Source organism: Pleurodeles waltl, chromosome 6 (genome assembly GCF_031143425.1).
Source record: "Pleurodeles waltl isolate 20211129_DDA chromosome 6, aPleWal1.hap1.20221129, whole genome shotgun sequence".
Lineage (NCBI taxonomy): Eukaryota > Metazoa > Chordata > Amphibia > Caudata > Salamandridae > Pleurodeles > Pleurodeles waltl.
In genome coordinates this window covers 1605788390-1605813415 of record NC_090445.1, presented here as the reverse complement: position 1 = coordinate 1605813415, position 25026 = coordinate 1605788390, and the positions used below count along the sequence as shown (strand labels likewise).

The 25026-nt window shown below is 40.7% G+C and overlaps 1 protein-coding gene across 1 annotated transcript; it reads left to right on the top strand.

Annotated features, from left to right (window-relative positions):
* The first annotated feature begins 1920 nt into the window (after window positions 1–1920).
* Window positions 1921–23264, top strand: LOC138301225 (putative uncharacterized protein DDB_G0277255). The gene is made up of 3 exons (XM_069241471.1): window positions 1921–1984; window positions 4929–5067; window positions 19550–23264. The coding sequence occupies exon 3, from the start codon at window positions 19569–19571 to the stop codon at window positions 21087–21089; it is 1521 nt and encodes a 506-aa protein (XP_069097572.1). The 5' UTR covers window positions 1921–1984; window positions 4929–5067; window positions 19550–19568; the 3' UTR covers window positions 21090–23264.
* The last annotated feature ends 1762 nt before the right edge of the window (window positions 23265–25026 follow it).

Genomic DNA, 25026 nt, shown 5'->3' with positions numbered 1-25026 from the left:
TATGATCTTTCCAGGCTTTCATTAGGGTTTATTATGGTCAGAATTATTATAATGCCTCTTTCTTATTAAATTCCTGACATCAGAGGAGCGCTACTGTTCCTTTCATGGACTGGTGCTTATTCACCCCCATACCCTGTAATTCATAGGGTCCTAACCCATAACTTCTGCCCGTTTACCATTTCAATAAGTAATTATTGCAACCCAATATAACCTTGTTATTATGTTTATTATGAGATTGTCACATAGTCATCTATTTAGGACCGTGAAATTGTGTTTTGTGTAGACTCAGAGAGAAGTAGTTCTGATGCCTGCAGTTCTGTTTCCACCTATAAGCTTCTCTTGCATGTGTAATTCATCTATGGAAGGACGGACTATCCTTTCGCACGATTTCCGAGTGTGCAATAGTAAACCAGCGCCATGTTTAGTCAGCTGCTCACAGAGGAGATTGTTATTCCTGAAAGATCTGCAAGGGACAGATGAGCTTTTGGCCCCGGGCCTTGGGCTACAGAGGATGCAACATCAGATTGGAACCTGCTCTGCTTTTTATCATTTTCCCTTTATCCACACCAGGGAGATGCTGAGGATGCAAGGCCCAGGGTTGCAGCAGGAGGCTCGGGCAGCAGAGAGCAGCAGTCTCCTTGGATGCAGACGGCTCGACCACACTGCGCCCTCACTGTGAAAATAAAGCGAACAAGGTATTGATGGAAGGGACAGGACTACTGTCCGAGGCTCAAAAAACGAAAAGTCTTTGAGATGAATTTCTGTTTAAAAAAGACAATTTCATAGAATAGATATTAAACTTGCAGAACATGTACCAGGAATCTAACTCACCACCGGTGGGTGCTGTTAGGAAAGTTTATTTTCTCCTTTAAAATAAATATGAATCTAGAAAGGATGGCCAGTTTAGCATTTCCAAGAAGTGTTTGGCTTCCTTGCCACCCATTACATGCACTACACTCCTTGCAATCAGGTGAAACAGCGGGATTCAATAGCTGGTGGGTAGCTCAATATGCTTGGGTTCTTTGTTCATGGTCCAGTACTTAGGGATCTACTTCACAGAAAATAGCATTTGGTGTATCTTCTGATCATCAAACTCAGTCTTAACACAACTATTGCTGGGCCAAAAAGGCTGAGCCGAAATGGTAAGTAAGAACACCATAACTGGCAATATTAATATTAAATGCATCAAGTGCGCATACTGGCTCGACACATCTTACAGCGCCACTGTTAAGGGTACACAATGAACAGTAACCACTGATTCCTCTCTAGTTTTCCCTGCAGCCACATTGCCAGCTTATTTAACGAATCTGTACCAGGATCTATTCAGGTTGTGTATAAATTTTACTTTAAAATTTAAACTGAACAGACATGGGTCTCAAAGTGTGGCTAATGCCCCTTCAAAGATTGTCATTAGACTCAAAGGTTGCGTTGTACCACTCCCACATTCCATGTGATTTTAAGGTTCATCTTGTACCACTCCCACATTCCATGTGATTTTAAGGTTCATCTTGTACCACTCCCACATTCCATGTGATTTTAAGGTTCATCTTGTACCACTCCCACTGTCCCCGTGGTTTTATGGTGCCTCTAAACTGTGGTAGAACTAACTAGATTGAAGAGTACCTAAAAATGGTAATTAACGCCACCAGGTGGAAAACAATGCGTATCAATTCAGAAGTGAGAAATGACACCAATTTAACCGTATCACCTAGTTTTCTATTAGTGTCTTTAACTAGTAAAACTCTGTAAAGTTAATGTAGTTAATATTTGTCCGCATTTCAGCACAGTTAGAGAACAGCTTACTAAATGGGGAATTAGAAATTACTGTGTTTCATGTTGGAGCAAAATGGACGTTTATAGCATCAAAGACATACTTACTTTGATATTTGAAATATATCTTTTTACTTATATTACAGATTAAAAGCTTTGGACCAAGAGATTTCAAATGGCCTTGGAGAGTCACAGCGCCCGCTTCCCACCACAAGTAAGTAAATATGCAGTGCAAAGGGACTGCCTTCAAAAAATGCTTTGAGTAATGTATATACGTCTTAAATAAGGTCAGTGATTGGTCACCAGTGGCCATTTGCATGTTCTGTATCTTGCATGAGGTTTAATGGGGTAAACCAAAGGAGCCTCATCTTGCAGTGTGTGCTAGCACCATACACAGGCTCACATGCTTCTATAGTATTTTTGAAAATGTCTCTTTACCATCAGACTCATTTTCCAATATTGTGTTGTTACTTAGGGATAGATATTCCTGAACTATATTATGCGTATGTTGCAAGTCCCCTCTATATAGTAAAGAATAATGATGCAAATGCTTGCCCTGAATACCAATCCCTGACAGAAAGCCATTATGAAACAAAGCTTCTCCTAGCCCACCAGCACATAAGAGATTCAACCAGGCAATATGTGGTGGTACTAGGAAATTCATTCAGCACAAGGGGATCACAAAATTCACAAAATTCAAATCCATATTCTATTTACACCTCTCATGTAACTACCACTTATATTGTTGCAAGGTTTCATAGGCACAAGCTGAACACCTACCAAGCATCATACAGTGATAATCGATACAATACCATGTATATGAAACTCATTATTAGCCCTCTGGATGCCACACTAGCAAAATAATACCCATGCTGTTAACTTGTGCAATACACAGTCTGCACAACCTAACATAATCATATAGAGGTTCTGCATACTAAACCCAAAGAGACTCCTTCTTCTTATAGAAACATGACTTTTTAAACTCATCTACCTCTGTATTAGATGTTTTGGTGCCTGACGTTTGCAGAATTATAAACCAAGACAGATCTACCAAATTGGGGGGGGGGGGGGGGGTGATAGCATTATTTATTAAGATAAAATACACAGGTGCCATATTATTTTTGGATAGAATAGTATTATATTATTTTGTTTGATCGTTCTGATTTACAGACCATCATGCATGAACAACAATTTAGTAACAATTTAGTAATCTTCCGACCTGATTGCAACTATGGGATCTTCTTTTATCCTGAATCCGTTGACCATGAGAAACTACTAAACATGATTTGTATTATAATGGGAATAGGCAGTAATGTACCTAATTGGGTCACTTTTCCCTGGATTGTCAAATTCAAGTCATCTGTGTCTGCTGCTGGAACCAATCCAGTTTTACTTTTCATCTTGAATTAATGAATTAACTAAACTAAAAGTGCAAACAGCTGCCTCAAAGGGCATCCTGGCACTAAACAAAGAACTGGCAACACTTTAGGAGCCCACAATATAATGGCGGTGAAAAACCAAGGGGCCTATTTATAGGCCCCCAGAACCACCTTGCGCCACATTAACGTCATTGATTTTGATGTTAATGTGGCCCAACAAAGCCAAAATCCCTACGCCGTATTTACATTGCACCACCCTGTAACCTTTTGCGCTACATTATGCCTGCGCCAGGCATAATGTATGCCAAGAGAGCGTTCCCCCATTAGGGGAGCCTGTAAAATGGTGCAAGGAAATCTATGAGATTTCCTTGCACCATTTTTTACGGCACGTTGAACGCCTGCTCAGGAGCAGGCGTTAAAAGGGAACTTCCATTCTTTAGAATGGGCCCCTATGTACACTGGAGGAGTAGCGCCAATATTTTGGCGCTACTCCTGCAGAGTACATCAATAGCGTCATTAAAATTGACACTATTGCCCCCTACCCTGCGCCATAGTGTGCCGTATTTTAAATACGGCATACACATGTTGGCGGTAGGGGGGTTCAAAGGGGCGCAGGCAAAGTGGCACTGCACTCGGTGCAGCGCCACTTTCCATAAATCTGCCTCTAAGTCTTCAGGGGCATCCTTAAATAATGCTCCAACTTGAACAAATATCACCTTCCGTACTGAACATGTGTATTACAAGTGATATTTCAAGAAGGTATCTTCAGGCTAAAGTCACCCCTAAGCATCATTGGCAAATGGATGACCTAATCTGTAAAATTAAACCATCAAAAACAGAATTCCTGATTTGTGCTCCATAGAACAACTTACCTGCAAGGTAGAAAGTTGCTAGATTACAGACGGACTCTTAATATCAATACCATGACTGCAGGATCAAAATTCTTGGACTTAACCATCAACCTCTGCTTACATTTCCAAAAACAAATAATGTAGTACCTAAATCAGCACTGCACCAACTTCACTTGCTGAGGAGAATCAAAACCATGATGATCTCTTAAGAGAACTTTAAATCTGCGGTCAATGTGATTTATTCCCCACCACGATGGATTCAACAGAATTCTAGCAGCTATGACAAAAACATTGTTAGTGCCACCCAAATCCCTCCTACACTTCACAACTCGCCAGGTAACAAGAGTCATAAAATAAGGAATATGTGGCCGGGACAATTCTAATGTTTATGACTATCAATGAAGATCCTGTAATGCAGAAAGAACAGTTGCTCACTGGTAATCGTAGTCCTGCATCATAAGAATGTTCATTTGCGATTTTGAGTAAGAAATGAGATTTAGTTAACCTCCAAATGTAAATTTGTGAAGCTCAAGGACTTTGGAATTTCTTACATGCTGTCATGAATACTTCAGAGGGGACTGAAAATCTATTTAATCATAACTTTCTTCAACAGGGCTTATGGGTACTATACTGACCTCCAATGAAGACTCCTGCTCAATCCTAACTCAAGTTCAAATTCTTCTCCTCTTGATTTAGTTTCCTCCAGTGTAAAACACGTAGGTTGCATTTTGGCTGAGTTTTCTATTAGAAATTCAGTGAGCAACATTCATGAGAGAAAACCAAGTGCACAATCCTCTTTATTCAAAATCAAATATAATACCATATGTATCCTTCCCTACTCCTCCCATAATATTTTTATTTCCTGGAAGAAACTAGCATAGGCCACATTTTTCCTTTTTCTAACATGTCTGCAATGTTTCTCTGCCAGATGTGAACCACAAATCAGGCTCTCCTTGCCGGAGAAATCCTTTGAAGAAACATTTACCCACCAGCACAACACAGAAGCAGCCCCAAGAAACAGTTCCACAGTCCTCATGTTCACTTCTGAGTCCCCAAAGTAGCTTAAGGTATTGTATGATGCCTTTTTAAATTTCTGATGATATTTTGAAGCCATGTCAATAGTCTAAAGGTGATTCTATGTGCTTTGCCTATTGAGGTAAAAACTTCCAAAATAAGGAAAAGCATTCTCATAGGTTGGTAATGTTTTTTTAAAAGGCGGGCTGTTAATGGCCAGATGACTTCTTCTTACCAGCTGTTTATAACTCTTACCATAGTAAAGTGAATGCTTTTCATAAGTTGACCATAGTGACACTAATGCTGTGGTACGGGAGAAGATGAGAGTAGAAGGCTGCAGTAGGTGGATGTTCTTGAACATTTTTATGCAAATACAAAGATCTGCTTGGCTTACAAACTAAACTTGTTCAGTATTTTAAAAAAATAACAGCAACATTGAGAACATGAAATGTTAAGTAAAGGGAGCCAGAAAGTGGAAATCTCTGTCATAATAACATGTCTGCAAAAAAAGTTTTCTTTTTCCAATTTGACTGCCATGCATGCTTAACAGAATTTAGGGACAGATTTAGTAAGGGTGTGCAAGGGGTGTAAACGGACATAAAGCAGCACAAACTCTTGCAAGGGTATTTACTTTCCAGCGCCAAAGTTATTTTGCACTTGGAAGGTGTCCTTTTGTAGCGTAGATATGGCTTTGCGCCTCTTTGCATCAAGGAGGAACCACTTGTGTGTGACTTGAGCAGATTAGTACAAGCACCAATAGTTTTTGACATAAATCCTTAACTACTGTTTAGGCCAGATGGGGCTTTGAATCAAAGAAATAATGCCTCCTTCAAGCTGGGGTCAACATCAAGAAACGTTTTCATTTCTCCAAAGATTCAGCACACTGCATGTATGCAGAACTGTAAATCACACTTTTCAACTCGTTGAATGTTTCACAATTTGACAAGGGGCTGGATTTTGCAGTGGGAGGGTATGCTTCCAGTACTAATCCTGGCTGAGATTTACTATGATTTTGTATCAGGGTAACGCAGTGCTTAATTTGTGCTTGTTGTTTCCGGTGCAGAGGAACAGCACTTATTTTTGAGGGCCGGCACTTATTTTTCTGCCTCAAGCATATACTGCACGCAAAAGACACACATGGGAAAGATGGAGGAAGAGAAAAACGAAAAAGCGTCACATTGGGAGAAAGCAAAAAGCTGCAAGATTGAAATGAAGGGACAGGGAGTGGATGTAAATGGATTGAAGAGGCCCAAGATGGCTTCAGGATTACGCTGCCTCAGTATTCCGTGTTTGCACATTTAATTGCAGCAGCTGCATATTTATGAGAAGGGCTTTGGGCACCGTCACTTTTTTATTTACAAATTAAGCACTGGGGTAACGTCACTTTTTTGGTGCAGCCCCAAACCAAAATCTATTTTGAAATTTACAAAGCAACACAAATCCAGATTTATGTGTCTTTGTAAAAGATCAGAGTTACATGGGTGGTGCATGGGCATTCAGGTGCATCCACCCATGTATGTGAACGCAAACCCATATTTACAAAGCCTTGAGGCTGGCATAACTGAGCATGTGCGCTGCATTCCGCAGTACACACGCAAAGAGGAAATAGCCTCAAAGGATAGGAAGGGATACCTGCACAAAGATTATCCTGACCACAATGCAGGCACCCTCCCTCTGCTTCATCTCTCTATACCCAACCACTCTCTCACTACCTAACCACTCAATGTTCCCCACCATTAGTTATCTACCTCACCTCTCCACCTCCCTTCCTCTCATTCGACCTCTGGACACTTTCCTTCACCTCTCTAAATATATCTCTAATTTCTGGCTATCTCTTTTTCTCTATCCTTACCACTTTTTCTCTATCGTCATGTTCTCTTTCTCTCGCACACAAAAACCGAATCTGTCTCTGGGTCTCCTCCTCCCTCTCACCTATCTTGCTCTTCCTCTTTCTTTGTAGATTACTCTACCACATCATATCCTCCTCTTTTCTGTCTCTACCCTGTATAAATCTCACCTTTCTCTCTCTAGTTCACTTAGCCCTTGCACCTTCCTCTATTCATTCTGTAGCACATGTTGCTTTCTAAGCGTCAACACTCTCACCACTACACACTTTATCTGACCTTTTTTCTATACCTCTTTTATTTTGTTCTCTACTGTGCATCTCTTTTTCATGTCTCTATGTATACCTTTCGCTGCATTCATGCATTTTTGATTTGGAGACTTTTTCTACATTATCCCTCTCTCTAGCTCACCCTTTGGAGTGCTGTACTCCTCTGCATCTCTCTATATTTCCTTCTCCCTATCTCTCTCTCTCTCTCTCTCACACACTACTGCACACTAAAACCTCACCCATTTCTCTACATACATCTTCTCTTCCCATGCCTCCTTATCTTTATTTCTGGCTATCCCATCTTTTTCTGTTTACTTTTTCACTCCTTAACTCACATATTTTTCTTATGTCCTCTCTATCTCTACACCCTTCTCCCTCTACTTCAAATCTCTGGCTATACAGTTTTTGTCTCTGTCCATCCCCTGGATCCTACCCCGTCCCCTTTCTCTTTCTCTTACTCAGCAGGGTTACTGGTAATTGGCTACCCGTAGAAATACACACATATGCAGAGAAGAGGAACAAGTCAGGGGAAGAGAAATTAGCGGAAAGTTATTACATTTTAACCAGATGAATGGTGAAAATTCTCAGAGCAGCACTTAGATTTCCACTGCTGCAGCAAGAATGCCAATAGTGAAGAGGGATATATTTGTGATTAAAATAAAAGGTTTTGGCAATTAAAAGCAGTTTCAAGCAATATGTACATATGTATTTACTATAATATAATGCTTTAGCTTACAAATCATCTAACAAGCCACCCTTGTTTTTTCTTACAAACCGGTTAGATGCAGACTTCCACATAAAATGTTACAGCAAAAGAAAAAAATCTAGATCCAAACTAAACCCAAAAGTGACATTATCAATAGTTGTTCAAGCTTTCTTATGGTATTATTTGGCCAGCGGACAACAGCAAGTTGAGATTTCAGCAGTTTTTGCATGTCACCATTACTGAAGGTTTAACAGATAAATCAGTAGTATTGCCATCATGAGGACTTGAATAAGAAGAAAAGTGGTGATAAATTCAAAGTTGCTCCAAACAGGTGGCCCAGAATATATCATGCCCGGGCCCCACAAATCCTTAAGATATCACTGGAGGTAATATAGCACCCAGTAAATACAGCGGTGACACCGTCAGAATTCTTATTCTGAGTTCCTCTCACCTTGGAATGAGGAATAACACAGTAAAACATCCCCTCTGTCCGTAGCTGGAAACACAGAATATTTCTCTATTTACCTACTGAAATTCTACCAGTATTTCCCTGACAAAGTTGTGCTTGGAAAAAGTTCAATATATTTGAGAAAGTTGGAATCCCTAGCCAATAACTTACACTGCACATTTTAGTCATATGTTTGTTAACATGTGCTCGAAACTTCACCTCTGGACCACGCACCTTTCCTTCCTAGCACTAAACCGAAATCCCTCATTAAATTCATTCGCTCTCTAGGTAGCATTTGGGATTTAACAACCCTATCTCTTTAGTGAGTTGATGTTGTTGGCCAGCAGCCTCACTCTTAAAACTTTGAAACACTACAGCCATTTGGTGTCAGGTCCCCATCACCTTGCAGGTCTTCCTCTCTTCTAACCTTTGGGCCTCACATCGGAGCTGGTGCACCGCAGCCTGCAACTCCCAGACTCGAGCACGAGGAATCCTTACTGGCTGGTCCACACCCTGTTACCAAAGAATAGAGCACTTTAGTGGCAGGCCATATGTCTGCTGCTGTGACTGGGAGTCCTTCACTCACTCACCACCCACCAACCCACGACCTTCCTGACACAAGACGTCCTAGCAACAGACACTATTCTGCCCTGCACCTGAGAGTACCCTTCAGACTGACACCCGCTTGCATACTCCCGACCTACTTCCTCTCATCCCCCACTCCCTGCATTTCCATCTAGCGCCTCCCTGTACATGGAACCTGCGCAGAGGGAGCTTGTTGCTTGCACCTATATTTCCTTCCTTCATCCTGCCTGTGCCATTAAATCCCATCTTGGGCGCAGCGTGGGTTTGAAACACTTTGCTTTATGCTTAGTCTGGCTTTCAGATTTTGACCTAGTTTACCTACCAAGATAGGATGGCACTATTGTTGTACCTGTGACTGGAGCTTTAGCTAGCACCTTGAGCAGCCTTTTCTTTTATGTAAACCTTATTAGTTTGCCTTGACAAGTGCTGTAAAACCTACTGTTTTAATGACGAAAACGCTGAGCTATAACAGAGAGAGGCCTCAGAAATGATGTGAGCCCTGGCACCTCCGTGTACAGGTCAAAGCTATAACAGAGAGAGGCCTAAAGAATGATGGGAGCCCTGGCTCCTCAGCGTACATGTCAAAGCTATGACAGAGAGAGGCCTCAGAATTGATGGGAGCTCTGGCTCCTCAGGGTACAAGTCAAAGCTATGACAGAGAGAGGCCTCAGGCCATGGAACACACGTCTTGGTCAGACTGACAGTTGGGCTGTTTGTGAATTCACTCTAGTCAGTCACACAAAAGGAGCTGAGGAGGGTCCTGCATATCCTGATGGGTCTTCCTGGGCCAGAATGGAGGAAGGAGCTGACACGTGCCCCTGAATAGGGCTGTGCCTGTCCTTACATAAAGCAGTTCCCAATCCCCGGAGTGTGTCTGGGGCCAGGACAGGGAGAGGCAGGGTCTTGTGCACTACAAACATTTTCCTTTGAAGTTTGCCTACTTCAAAGACAGTAATGAGTATACTGCTGACCCCACAACTTTAGAACACTGCTGGATCAAGAGGAGAACCTGCCAAGGAGAGGAGCTGAAGAACCGTGAGGAGGAGTACTGCCTCATTGCTGTGTGTGCTTGCTACATTGGCCTGCAGTTGCTGCTTCTGCTTTGGAGAGGACAAAGACTGGAATTTGCTGTGTATCCTGCTTGTGAAGTTTCTCCAAAGGCTTGGACTGAGCTTGCCCCCTGGTAAGAAGTCTCAGGAACATCAAAGACTTCACCTGCTTTTCTGGAAGAGTAGTTGGTGGCTCCTCCACAAACTCCAAGATATGCCACTGCCTGGCAATATCTGACACCCACTTGTCTGTTGTTATCTGCTGCCATTTCTTGTAATAAAATAGCTTTCTTCCCCTGACTGGCAGCTGAATATTGGGGACTGTGTTCTTAAAGAAGTCATAACCTTCCACTTTTGCCTTCATATATTGATGCTGTAAGCTTGTCCCCTTTGTCTTTGTAGTCTTTATTGCGGACTATATGAATTGTATTGTCTATACTGTCCATAGGGTGCATTTTGACTGTAGGGACCAAAAAAATAATCCCTGTTGCCCCCGTCTAAAATACTGTTTTTGTAACCTCTGCATGGCTGTCTTCCCTGCAGCATACTAAGATAGTGAGAAGTATCTGTGTCTGCATTTATCGCTTGATTCGCCTCATACACCTTATTGACAAATACATTATTTCCATCAAAAGATATATTTCTTGACTCAAACCTGTACTCTCGTCAGAAAGTTGTACTTTTCAGCCACCTGTACCTTTGCATAACTGTCGCATTTCTGACTTGCCAGAATGCACATGTTGACGCATCCATGGCCACATCTATCAAAGATGCAGATGACTGTTCTCCGTCCCTTAGTAGTGCTTTTGCCTTTTCATGATCTTTTTCAGGCAACTTCTTCAGGATCGGGCTCACGTCGCTCCATAGCTGCCTGTCATAACCAGATATGATTGCCATAGAGTTTGCAATTTTAATTGCATCTGGTACTAGCACATTGAATCTTTTGCCCATAGAATCCTATTTGTTGCCTTCTTTCTCCGTAGGTGCAGTGCATGGCGATAGTTGATTCCTTGAACTGAGCTGTGCTGCCGCTGATATGACTAACTCAGTGTAAACTTGATTTAAAATGCATCCCACTGTGTCTTATGTTGCTTTGTCCTTCCTTTCAATCTTTGAAAGATTTACTGACGCAGTCACCGGATTCTGCATCATTAGTAGAACTTACCACAGGTGATGTGATATGGGTGTAGTCCTTGTGCCTCTGTGCGTCTTCTCTCTAAAATCAAATTTAAAAAAACACAATTTTTCTGCCACAGAAACCAGCAGACTAAAACGTTCAAAGGCCTTCTGTGTTAGGGAATGAAATCTTCCTAGGTCATCTTGGGATAAAATACACTAAATGGGTTCTGGACTACCATCCTTAAGTACGTTGAATTGATTCCATTCTGAATAATTGTCAGGCATCTCTGGGAGGCTTCACGTCTTCTTATCATCATCCACATTGTCATCATTGTCATTCACATCTACACCATTGAAGGATGAATCCAATTTACTCTGCTGATCATTCTCAACCTCATTGTTTGGTATTCTCCCCCCGGACCCATTTCTAGAACAATGCTTATGTTGGCATTTTTCTCTTTGTAAGACTGGTAGCTGTAGTGTTGCCTTATTGTCTTTTTACCTCCGTTTCTGCTGCCCTTGAGGCTTATTGTAAATATCAGCCACCATATTGTGTAATTAAGTAAACATTTGATAAGGCACTTGTGTCAACCTGTCATATATCTTTTCTTGACCTTGTCTCTGTTGATAACTTGAATAGTCCTCATCATCAATGTACTGTATACCTGGCTCTTCCTCTTCATCACTATTATCACTGAAAAATGCCTCCATACCATCCAAATCAGTGACTACTGTTCCTTGAGGCCTGTCTTTTTTTGGTGATAGGAAAACTGCCTTGTAATAATTTGAATGGTGGTTTTTGTGGCACAGGTGACATCAAAATTGTCTCATATCTCCTTAAAGTGGTCATGCAACTTACTTATTGTCAATCTTTCTTTACTTGACACTGGCAATGCTTGTTTGTCACTTATTCTATTCATATCTACATTTGCCAAATCTTTTGTTAGTATTTTTTGTATTTGATTTTGAAAAGGCTTATTTATTATCACTCCTTTTTTTAGGGTCGAGCCTGCGATAGTATTGGCTAGTGGATGCGTATTGCTTGTTAGACGCTGTAGTAGTTAGAAAAGGGCTCGGAGGCCCGCTCATATCACGTTAGTGTCTTTTAATGGTTCGTGGGCTTGCCTTTTAAAACCTGCTTGCTTTCATTAGTGGAAGGCCTGCATACATCATGCCTTTTCCGGTGGTTAGCCCTCCTCGAGTGCAGCGACCAAGTGCTGAAAACATACGAGGCTCGCTGTTTTCTGTCCGGTTTGTGGACTACTTTTTCTCTTTTTTCGCAGCGCGATCTCGCTTGGCAGAAGTCGAGCGCTTTGCATGACATCGACCCTGAGACTGTTTCTATTTCCATTTTCATTTTTTAGCAGCGCGATCGCGCTCGTTTGTTTTCCATTTAACGAGGCAAGAAAAGTCCGGTTGGGAGTTTACAACTACTAATAGCTCTAACCCAGAGAAATGCGAGACCCGGTGCATTGCAAATGCTTGTTTCACTTGTCAATGCTTGTTCATCATCACTTCTTTCTGCACTTGCCAATGCTTGTTTATTATCACTTCTTTTTGCACTTGTGAATGCTTAATTCCTCTTCTATCCCATCAACGATGGCAACTGCTTACTGCTCGTCGATGGCATTTCTGCCTCCCTGGAGATAGGCTTTGTAGTTTGCCTCCTGGACGAAGGCCACATTGTACCCTCTCTCTTGGCCCGCAAAGGTAATACTATTTCAATGCTCTCCTTCGCCCAGGGATCTCCTGTCTTCATCAGTCAAGGCAACATCGTTTTAAACTTCCCCTTTGCAGGCGGAGTCTCTTTCCTTATCAGTAAAGGAAACAGTGTAGTGTTCATCGCCCCCCATGGACATTGTAGCTGCCTCACACATCATTTCACTCTCTGTGACGTGTCCGGCCTCTTATCTTTTGTTAACTAAACTTAAAGGCTTTGGGGTCATTTTTAAACTTCACTTTGGCATTTTTACCCAAAGTCAGAAATATCAGACTGATGTTGACCTTATGACCTACTGTCTGACTCTTAGTGGCAGAGTCAAAGGGTCGTTTGCCATTTTTAGTTTGAGCATAGCAGCATGCATACACTGCTTTTCGACATGTTGTAATCTATTCTGTGGGCTTTAACCACGCCCATCACTTTCATTCGTTCCTGGGTTTGCCTTTCAAAAATCCCTTGATGTCATTGGTAAAAGTTTTATGTTTGTCCCGCCTGGAGACTGGTTTGTTGCGCCTTGCAGACTGACCCCATTACAGAGATTATTGTACAATTACCGATATACTTTGGTGTGGGCTAACAATTTTTTTCTTTTAGCTCTTCCCTTCACGTTTCATGGCAGCAATGGCGCTTTGAAGTTTCATACAGCACTTTGTATGACTACCAGTTCCGTCACATGGTTCACACTTCCCGAATCAGAGTCATTTCAATTTTGCTTTTGTCTCTCCACTTCGCACTCCATGGCTGCCTTGGCAGTTTGAAGCCCAAACTCGATGAGAGGTATTGGAGCACATAGCTGCCAAGTTCTCAGTGTATGTGTGGCATTTTTATGTTTGTGGAATGCCTATGCATGGCATTTATGTTTGTTATGGGTCGAGTATCAATTGACCCTCTACTACAAGCATTTATTTTGTGCATTCCTGCATACAATTCACATCTGACTATATATATATATATTTTTTTATTGACAGTCAAATTGTTCACTTAAAGAAGACAATATGGGTTACAAAAAGTGCTCCACACTAAGGGCAGCGGCTCTTTGAAACAAATCTGCTCTCTGGCGGGGACTCCCACGTGCGTCCGGCCAGGGGTCTCTCTCTTCAGCTGGGATTGCAGTCTTCTTTATGTCGCCGCCTCACCCACTGCAGGTGCAGAGCTCTCCTTGGTCAGCTGTGTTTGGTTGGAAAGTGCTTTAGTGCACTTCACCTGGCTCCATGGACAGGCTGTAGACCAGGAGTAGAGAGCTGGGAGAGCTTCCCATACGGTCACTAGTAATTAGCTCTGGCTCTAGCTCTGTCTCATGGCACTACCCCTAGTTGTATCGGCGGACGCAGTGGCAGTACAGAGGTCATGATGGAAAAACATGATCTGTTTTTGCCTGCTGCCCCTGCCTTTATGAAAGATGATCCCGCAAACAACCTACTACTTGTGTTTCAGAGAGTCTGGGCGGGGCTGCCAGAAAGCGTAGCATTTGTTTTTGTCATATTGCATTATGGTGACTGAAATAATGTATCTCACCGCCCATGGTCACTATAGCGATGCGTTTACCAGACACCCGGCAGGTTAAATTGTCAGACAGGGAGAGTCAAGCACAGCAGTAAACAAATAATGCACCATGCACGGGGTGCCTTTTGACGATTCTCATGATCCTTGCAGTTTGTCAGGAATTACAAGAAAACTGTACTAGAAACAATCTAAGAAGTGTTCAAGGTCATCAGGGCAAGACTCTGCAGTAAATGGAAGTGCTTTAGTTATATGCAGGGCCACTGGAATTATGTGTGAAAGTGGACCAAATATGCAGCAGGGTAGACCAATTTATGTTGCAAGAAAAGTCCAGTTATGCATTTACAACGCCAATAGCTCTAATGCAAGCAAATGCGAGACCTATTACACTGCAAATGCTTGTTATTTTTTTGCCTTCCCTTTACTTATCTGTCTATCCAAGAGTATAACAGCCAGTCTCTTCTCGCTGTCCTTTAATGCCTTTCCGGAATCTGGCTATTGTTCCAGGTATGGGCAATGTAGACACTTTTCACGTGGATCTTCAGCATATATCATCTTTTTATCACATGACATACATGTTCTAAAAAAAAAAAAAAAAGATTTCTTTAATATTGCCTCTGCCATACTTAAAAAAATAAATAAAAAAAAATCCTTCCTGTGAAGAGCTAACAGAAGGTCTCCTTTACTCTGAACGTGTGGTAGAAAATCTGACAGTTGGAAGGTTCAGTGGGAGATCAGCAGGAGGTAAAGCATTATAATTGGCTGAAGGGTCATATAAAGATGATGATGATGATAGGTTGCAAAACATGCCTGTTGGTTTAGTATGATAGGTTAAGTATGTGCTGATGGTATGTTATATGTACTGCTGTTAAAAACAATTGGGGTTCCCAGTCTGGCGACGGGGAATTATTCTAGCAAGTGAATCTATGAAACATCCAATGTTGGAGGAACAGTTTTACTATGTCACAAAACCAAAACTACATGTTATGCCTCGGTCTGATCTGAAAAATGGGGAAGTAAGCAGTGATTCTTACATGCCTCATAATAAGGGGCTTTATGTTTAATATGCACTTACTAAATATACGGAATATACAAAACGTTTTTCAGGTCAATTTAAGAGTTAATTGCTAGCCAGACTTTTGTTACAGTGTGTGGTTACATTGACTTGCTTTGCAGTTTATTCATATAAAATTTCCTATTATTGTACTTACGGCATTGCAAATTATGCACTGATTATAGGGTTCCAGCGTCTCACAAGCATCTAACATTAGAGCTATCAATTCAGTAATTTTGGTTCAGATGTACAAAAGTATTTTGCAATTGCAGACACTGCGATTCACAAACTCACAGGGTATGTAACTGCTAAATATTTAATTCTTATGTACAAAACACATTTTATGAATAAGAAAAGTGTTTCCCACTCATAAGATGGGTTTTACAACTCGCATTTTGAAAGGGGGGGGGGGTTCCCCATTGAGACTGTTTCCCCTCTGGTAATCGTGTTGGCAGCCTCGAATGGAGTAGGCTGTGTCCAAGGCCCCACCTCCCGCTCCCACTGATGTTTTCCCTTAAGGAACAATAATTAAAAAATAGTGCATTAGGGAAAGAACACAGGAATGGTGGCCTGCTGTCCACTGCCAATCATAGGGAGTCTGGAATAACCACCTGCCTAATTAAAATTCATTAGGCAGGTAATTCCGAAAACCCCTGTGAATGGTGATTTTGGAACGCAAACTATTAGCAAATTGGTCACTTTGAAAAATTACAGGCCCTTTGGATAAAGTAAGTGCACAATTGCAACCACTTTTCTCAAAGGTACTGTTAGTGCATCTGACCTTTGATTCTGAGAGGTTTGGTGCTGTAATTCTTGTCCTTAATGGTTCCTTCCTTCACCTTTCCTTTCCTTTCATTTCATTTCATTTCCTTTCCTCACAATGGACCTTCCATTCCACCAGCTGTCATCCTAACCTTACATTATACAGTACACACCCAACTGCACTGTGCCGGTGTAAGAATGAAGCTGATGTAGAAGAACTTCACTTCGTGGGATTTATTGAATGTAACTCTCAGCCAGTGCTTAGTTTACTGGTGAGTTAGTGTAGTGTGTTAGTTTTAAATGCATTCTAGGTCTTAGAATAAATCTTGACCTTTATGCAAGCTAGGAGGATGAGCCAGTTCATCGTTCTCAAGGCGAGCATGATGTGTTTGGATTTTTAGACACAGTTTCTGTGCAGCATTTGGATATACAACTTAAGTGGCAGGAATGTACAAGGTTATTGTGACGAAGGAAAGGTGAATGATGAAAGGTCAGTTGTTCAGGAGTTGGTGGATAATAACGCAGTGGTTCAACTTCATATAGAAATGACTGGTTTTCTAAGAAACATGTTCCTATTAGAGAAAAAAGAAACAGATGTGAGACCTGTATATCAAGGGCACAACTTGAACAGCGGGGTCGTGTTGAGACATTCGACAATGGAATGTATCTATATGAGATCCTTTAAGTTATAGGGATGCATTGTCTCAGCTGTTTTTAAAACCTGCGCAAGTGTCTCCTAACCCCATAATGTCAGTAATCCGTGTCTTCACACAACGCTTTGGAAGCACAAAACAGGTTTTCCACCGATGAACCACTCGGAGCATTAGTCGGCAAATGAAATATGTTCAGTTCAGTTCTTGCACATTTTGTGCTGCAACTCACCAAAGGCCACTTAGACACCATCTCCTATTTACACTGGAGCACGACCTGTGCAGGAGACCCTGGACGGTAGGAAAGCTACTGAGAGGGTTTTAGTATTGTGCCATTTTTACTTAGTCTCACTTAAAAATGCTCCTATAGGAATTATGTCGCTATAGTATGCGTACATATTATCCAGTCTTCAATTAATGAATAAGACAACTCCGTACTGTTAAAATCCAATATATTATTCAATTGGATTCAGGAAGTTAAAAAAAAATGTACAACAATTCCAACGAATGTCCATTTCATAAACAACAACACTGTATGTAACCCCTCTAGATCATAAGATTGAATCCCAACTGCAGATCCAGGAAGGGGTACTAACCCTCCTCATGACACAGTTCTGCACAATAATTGCCTGGTTTCCAGTCCCAGTTCAAGCAATATCCTGGACTTTCAATTCAGCTTGTCAAATGAGAAGGTAATTCTTTATTTAGAGCACCCTAAAGTGGATGAGATTACAAAGAGGCTGAGAACAGTGCTTAATTTGTGTAATTAAAAAAAAAAAAAACACAAGTGTGGGCCAGGGCCCTTCTCAGGAGGCCACTACAGTTTCCACCAGGCGCTACCATGACTGTACCAATACAACCATTAGCCATCACACTCCCACAAGTGTGACAATTGTGAATATTTCAGGCCACTCAAAGCTACAAAATGGCGTGGGTAGCAGATATTATTCATATTTAATGTACATTGAATAATTAAACAGCTGTTGTGCTCATCTCAAAATTAGACAGAGACCACCAGCATGTGGCGGTTTGTCATAAGTGCCAGTGCCAAACACTGGAAACCACCTGCTCAAATTAAGCACTGGGTATGGGGCTGCTGGCCAAATTTCTCTAGTCATAGTTGGAGTCTGACTCCGTATAGGCTCCCAATGCCAATTCCATGCACTGGTTCACTGGGGGCAGGACGTGGCTATACCAAGAATCAAAAAAAGAACAAAGAAAACACCTCATCATGTTCTTGATGCACATAATGTTAATCACTAGGAGGTTCTAACAATCTAACTAGTACCCAGCTTGGTACCAGAAATTGCTTTTGGGAAGAATGATATTAAAAAATATATAAAGTACCAGTACCTAAGCACCTATCAAGCAACAATTCCATCTATGTCTCTCCAGTATTGCAGGTTATAACTCAATTAGTGCCTTCTCTTTCTGGGCCAGAAAGATTTTACTTGGAGAAGCAATTCAATGCTTCAGATTTGTTTTCTCAGTTTTGCCTGCTCAGCACTGTGGCACTCCTTTGCAGTAGATTAGAAGAGGGTACTCTTTAACTAATGGTGCCATGGCTTGTGGATTTCAGCATATACCCAACACATTATCTACCGGTTCTAATTTGCCTAACCGCAAGTCACCACTAAGGGCTATTGATCGTCCTCTAAAGAGGATGTTTAACTTCATCCATTTGAACATTGTTAAGCTGGCAAAACGTATCAATAAAGGCCTCCATGAAGTTGGACCATTTTCTAGACGACCTAGCTCTGTTTTTCATCAAGGATAGCATTCCATTGACTTTGTTCAAGCCTGTTCTGCTTTTATTAAGGGCCAATATTTAGGAGAATCCAAGTCAGAATCAAACACATATGCTTAAAGGAAACAACACTGAGCTTCAATGTTGCTCAGCCAACAAAGTTCCTTTTAATCTGCCAACCAAGTTTTGGCCTCTAACGTACAAGTTACTTACCTTCCGTAACAAAATATCTGGTAGAGACATATTCTAGTTGCAGAATCATACAGGGCCATGTTGTTTTTTGCTAAATTGTCGCGTATACTGTGAAGGTTACGTTTCTAGAGGGAAGCAAAGTTTTACTATATTTAAGTCCACAAATATGTACCTTGACTATATATATATCTATATATATATATCTATTTATATCTATATAAAGATATAGATATAGATAGATATATGGGACATTAAGAATAGTAAATCTATACTTACTTATTTGCACTTACCTTCTTGATAGTTAGGTCCTCGATATTTTTGACAAGATGTTCTGTCCACACAATATTTTTGTTTCCGTTATTCTGTCAGTGATACGAAAAAGCAAAACTCTGTTTAATTTACTAAACGTACGTCATTATCAGGTGAGAGTAACTTGTGTAGCCTACTAAGTTGGAGTAGATAGGAGGTGGGAAAGACAGTGAATGATGAAGATGTTGGCAGGTCTCACAATTGTTTCTAACAAGCAGGTTTTACTAAGAGGTGAGCAACTGACTGAAGGAGAGCAAGTAGACCACGCTGGGCTTACTGTAAACGTCCTAATGATATTTATTGGTCCCTGCCTGTACCATCAATACATTGGCACAGGAAGAGAGACAAAATGGCAACAAGAAAAAGGAGAGTAAGGAGAGGCGAACTTAGTGCAGTGAAGATACTGTCATTCTCATGACTTGAGTTGTGATTTAATATTTTTTCTTTATCCTTTTCAGGAGCCCACCCACAAAACTAAAGCTTCCCTTGTTTTGTCATTTAGTGGGAGTACAACCAGAATCATAGTGTTTACTTAAAATGTACATTATGCGTTAATTGTGTCTCTTTGTCTCACTCTACAGAAATATACAAACTGCACATATGGGCAATTCACCCCAGCTGTCTGATGGAAGTCCTGTGCATATGGACTGTGACAGCAGAGAGTCGACTAATACTGAATCAGCGGTCCAACTGATGGGCAGTTTATTCATTACTGAAGAGAGGATGGCCTCCATGGATGTCTCACACACTCAGGAGAAGAATGAGGACCAATACTCGCAGGATAATTCCACCTCTGAAGAACCAAACTCAAATGCTCTTAGTGAAAAGAGCCAAGCTGAGGAATTAAACTCATTGGGAGCTCCTAGCAAGACAAAAGAACCAACACTAGAACAACCTCCTGGGAAATATTTGACAGATGCATGTGTGCTTGTAGAAGGTTCCCACAATAAAAATGTCCTTCAGAATGAAGAACAACAAGATACAGATGTGGCACCATCCACCCATAATAGGACCACTTTTGTAGAAGACACAGCGTTGGTTCTAAAACACAAGGAAAACTGTAAGCAAGGTGAGAAACCCACAACACAGAATATGTGTGCAGAAATAAAACTGAAAGAGGAGGGATCATCCACCCAGATTGCGTTCACCGATATGCAAAAACTGCAAGATCAATGTGATCAACCATGCACACAGAAAATTAACAGTCAAGCAAAGGAGCAAAGAACTATGGAGTCTAATTCCAGCATAACACCCAGAGGCACACAGGATCAAGGTGGTAAAGGCTATGGACCCATTTCAGAGACCATGCTAAGCAATGTAGTACACAGAGACAATGACGAGAAGCTGTCATCAAGGAGAGGACCCAAAGAGGTAGACAGACAAAGCAATCAAGGTACGTCACTATCCCTTAAGATCACATTGGAAGCCTCATGTGTAAACCAAATCCAATCTACACAAACCAAAACAAACATGGAACGTTTAACCTTAAGTAAGGAACAACAGTATTTCACAACTCAATCTGCAAACTCCAACGGTGTTACAATCACTACTGATTCTGCCAATTCCAAAAGCATAACAGGGTTCAATAATAATGAAGAAATCAGCAATGTTTGCAGTGATTTACCAAAGCGGTCTCATGGTTTGCTAGACAAGGTCGAATTACTGGGACAGTCCTATGACCTTTCGCTAATCAGACAAAGTCATGAGTCGGTGGTAACATATCGGGGTTTGGATGACCATCCCATCTATATTCCAAAGCTTAATCTGCAGTTTACCCCTGATAACAGTGTAGATGTGTCTTCTCTCAGCAAACTGAACATGAACAGTATAAATGTAGCAGATTTGCAGAGTGGTGCTATAACAAACAGCTTCAATAGAACAGCTTTAAGCAGAACAGTTGTGGATATATCTGAAAGTCACATCTATACAGACAATGGCAAAAGGGCCTGCTCCTGTCCTGCAAGGTGCAGCAATGAAGCACATTCACACCCAATACATAAGATCCATCCACTACACAGAATTGTGGATCTATCCCTTTCATTCACAGGAAATTTGGCAAAGGACGTGCCAGAAGGCATTCCGAAAATCTTACTCACTGAAGAAGATGCCGACGAGGATTAGAACCATGATCAGAACAATAATTATAATAACATTATGGCGTGTAGGCTTGGCAGGAATGTACGGAGCCTAAGAGGTGGGTTAGTTGTGATGTAGTAGATTCATGACCTGTATACGCCAAAGCCTGTTTAAGTTGATCTACAAAAGGTCAGTCAGCTCAGAGCTAGGAGACTGTCATTTTTGGATTGTCGCTTCATACGGAATCTAATCCACTGTGAACTAAGATTTAAGAGGAGTAGGTCCATCAAGTTTCTGTGTGCAGAGGGCTTGTCTGTTGTTTCTTAGCTAGAATCTGTTTGAATTATGGTACATTCTTTTTATAATGACATTGTTTCTGCGTTCAACAGATCAACTATTTGAAGAGGGCTTTGCAATCATTTAAAGTTAAGCAACCTATGACATCAAATGCTTGTATACTGGAAGTTACAGAACTGTTGATTTAAGGCACATTCTGCATTTGTTTTCGAGAATGAAAGTCTCAGACATGCAGAAAGGAAAACTAATACTTCAAAGATAGGTTTATATTTGACCCTACACATGCTGTGGCATCTAGGGTGGTATCAGGTAATCCCTTTAGTAATTATGCTCTGTTGTCGATTTATTCGGAGTGCATAAGTTATTTTATTTTCCATTTAGAGCAGAAGCTTGATGGTATAGGTCACAAATTTAGATTTTTGCATAGCTGACGAACCAATCTTATAGGAAAATGTATTGAAATGTATAATATTGCCTCTACAGATTCAAAGGCTGGGATCCCAAAAGTCCCATTTTTACTTGCAATGCACAAGGGGTGCCGCTCAAGCACTAGTGCGTGGTATTTTTGTTGCAAAAAGGCAATCAGAAAAGAAGACATACCAATGTACTTGGCTGCTTCAGTTCTCTCTTAAAACATACAGGTTTAGGGGTTTTGGCCTGTAATGCGAGCCATTCCAAAGTGTTATGCAACCTTTTTTGCTAAAAGATTTTGGTATAATTCACACACTTATATAAAAAAAGAAAAAAGACCTACGCTTTTTAAAACTTGTGGCAATTGCAAGAAGAAAATACTTCCTTTACCCTGACACTGATGACGGCCGATGTTAATTTTGGAAACATTTGAAAAATGCGTAGAGGATGCAGCTTTGTGTGTTGCCAGGTAGGAGAAAGCTGTGTGTTATGACCAGGCAAGTGACATAGGTGGCACCATAAAAGGCTTCACAGTTTAAGATTCTGAAGAGGCAAGGATATACAGAGCACTGGGAGCAAGTATTCTGAGATTCACAGGATGCAAGCAGACTAGATCGATATCCAAAAATGGTGCTATGGTAGTAGTCGTCTGTGAAAATGAAACACTCCAATACAGAGGAGTGTAGGTAGGTATATTTAGTGCTGCCTATCCACAGACCTGCATCATCAGTGCTCCCTCACCGTTGTCCTGATCACCACAATCTCTTCCACGCTCCATCGTCCCCCAACATATCATCACATTCCATCCACATGCACACATATCCAACGCTCCCCTCCTATTAACACATAAGGAACATTCCTAACTAAAAAGAAACATACATGCGCTAAACAAGAGAAATATTTGTCTAGCAAGAAGAATATGCAGGAAAGATACATTCATGAAGTTACATAGTCTTTTAACAATTGGTTCTTCTTTTTCCAATAGTTCCTCCCCATGACTTCCAGTGTTGTGACTGTCACTCCACTGCTCTTCTCCAGGAGGTAGAGAAAGCCGACCTTCGTCCTGGCTTATGGATATCCTTCCGAAATTCCAAATACTCCATTCTTCTTCTTTACAAGTATTTCTGAAAAGTTGGATCATCTTAAATGGACATGTAAACTTACACTATCTTACTGCACCTTTTGAAGCTTTAACTCTTACAAAATCTCTAACTTTTATCTGCCTTTCTTCCTCAGTGTTCCGTCCATCATAGTTCTTTTTATGTTTCTTTTGAAAAATATATATTTTTTTCTTTCTCTCCATTCCCAATTAGGTGAACCATCCAAACATTTTTTGTCCCAAACCTTCCACCCAGGAACCAATTGGCAAGTAGGCCTTCTGTCTATGGAGAGTTCCGATGCCATTTTCCCTGTGGTCTGATGAGGAGTTAATGTACGGCTATTATATCCTTTTCTTGATTTTTCAAATCCAAATCTTAACTTCTCGCTAGCTGAATGCTTTCCTTTAAGGTATGAATGAACCTTTGAACTATTCTTTACCTGAATGAATGAATGAAAATGAGTTGCTTTTTTAAAATAAAATGATTCCATACTGCTTCAGAAAGTTTCCAAACTCCCTTGAACAGAATCAAGGTCCAATATCAGTCAACATCTTGCATGGTTTTTGCCTTTTCTTTGAAATATTTCGTTTAGAAATGTATGTGCACCCTCAGAGGAAACACCTCTCACCCACTGCACTTCTGGCTCTCTTCAGAGCAACCTCAACGACAGTCTATAGGCGAAGTGAACGTTTTAACTATCTTGTCATTTTTTTTTTAGCAATCCACAAACTGTCTCACTACCCTTTCAACTTCAAAATCGAACCCTTACCATCAAAAATACCTTCTCAGTCTTTAATTGGGCTTTACAATGCCCAGACGTCCTTGATGTGCCCGGTCGATATATTTCTTTTTTCTTAGTGCAGCTTGGGGTATAAGTCTTGTGCCTCTAAAGATTAGTTCATCACAGCCAGTTCATCCTTAATATGTCAATAAACCTTACCTTTAGACTTCAACTTGACTTTTTCTTCCTAACCTTTTCGCATCTTTTTTTTTTTTATAACATCTATGAGTACATTTTCACTGTTGGTTTCTCTTCTTCCATTCATCCTGACTTATCATACCTTCGGTTATAATACAAATATATTTTTCTAACTCACATCCTCATCTTCCCTAACCACATCATCGTAGGACATTTGTTGTTAGCCACATGACCAATCATACCACACAAAGCATCCAACTTTAAACTCTATCTCCCGTCAAATTTGGGTTTTGTGTGTACCTTAAATCGTGTTTCCGCCTTTATCACCATAGACACATCATTTTGTGTACAGTTGCTTGATTGACTCTGCCTTTTTTCATGTGTTTCACCTATTTCACGATCCAAACAACTTCACTCAAATGATCCTTATCTTTGAGCTACAACTTTTCTTATATCTTGCCACACTTCCAATTTACCTTCTTTCAAATTACCACATTTACACACTCCAGACAGATTCCTTACACCCTAATTTTCACCTTGTATTCACTTCCCAAATCAATTTAGCTCTAAAACAGTGCTTTCAAGTGGCAATTAATTAATATATATTTGTCATGCAAATTATGAACACTATTAAGTCTGTGGCATTATCAAGATTAAGTTCTGTTAGATGCTCTAATGCTACCTGCCCTTCTGCCCCATGACCACTTACACTTAAAATCTCATCACACACCCTTGCATATTTTGTTTTTAAACATTCTTCTATTTGTTCCACCTTATCACTGGTTCATCATTGCTACTCAAGCAAAACAGTGGGGGAGTCACAGTTTGCATCTTCAGCACTGTATGAGAGAAAGTCTATGACAAATGTAAAACGCTCAAATGTGTTGGAATTATAAACTGTAGTCTAAAATTTAAATCGGTATTGTTAGCTTGATATGTGGGAGCAGGGCAAGTACAGCAAACAGAATGTAGTATGGACAATGGGTGGCTCCAATTAAAGGGCTGACAAAAAAAAGCTTGCACTAGTGGGCAAAACGACAATGTGATATGCTACAGTCTAGAAATACTGCTTCTTTTGGAATTAAAAAATAGATTTAGAAAAGTTACACGCTTCCCATTTAAATTAAAATTTTGTTAAAAAAAAAAAAAATACTTAATGCAAGATTTATAAACTTTTGTGCTCGGATTGTATCACAAAGGGAAACAAACCTGTGCAAAATGTTTTTTTGCTGGGTGTACTTTCCAGCGCTGGAGC

Excerpts from the sequence above, each read along its gene's own strand:
- LOC138301225 (XM_069241471.1), top strand. The coding sequence starts at position 19,569 with ATGGGCAATTCACCCCAGCTGTCTGATGGAAGTCCTGTGCATATGGAC.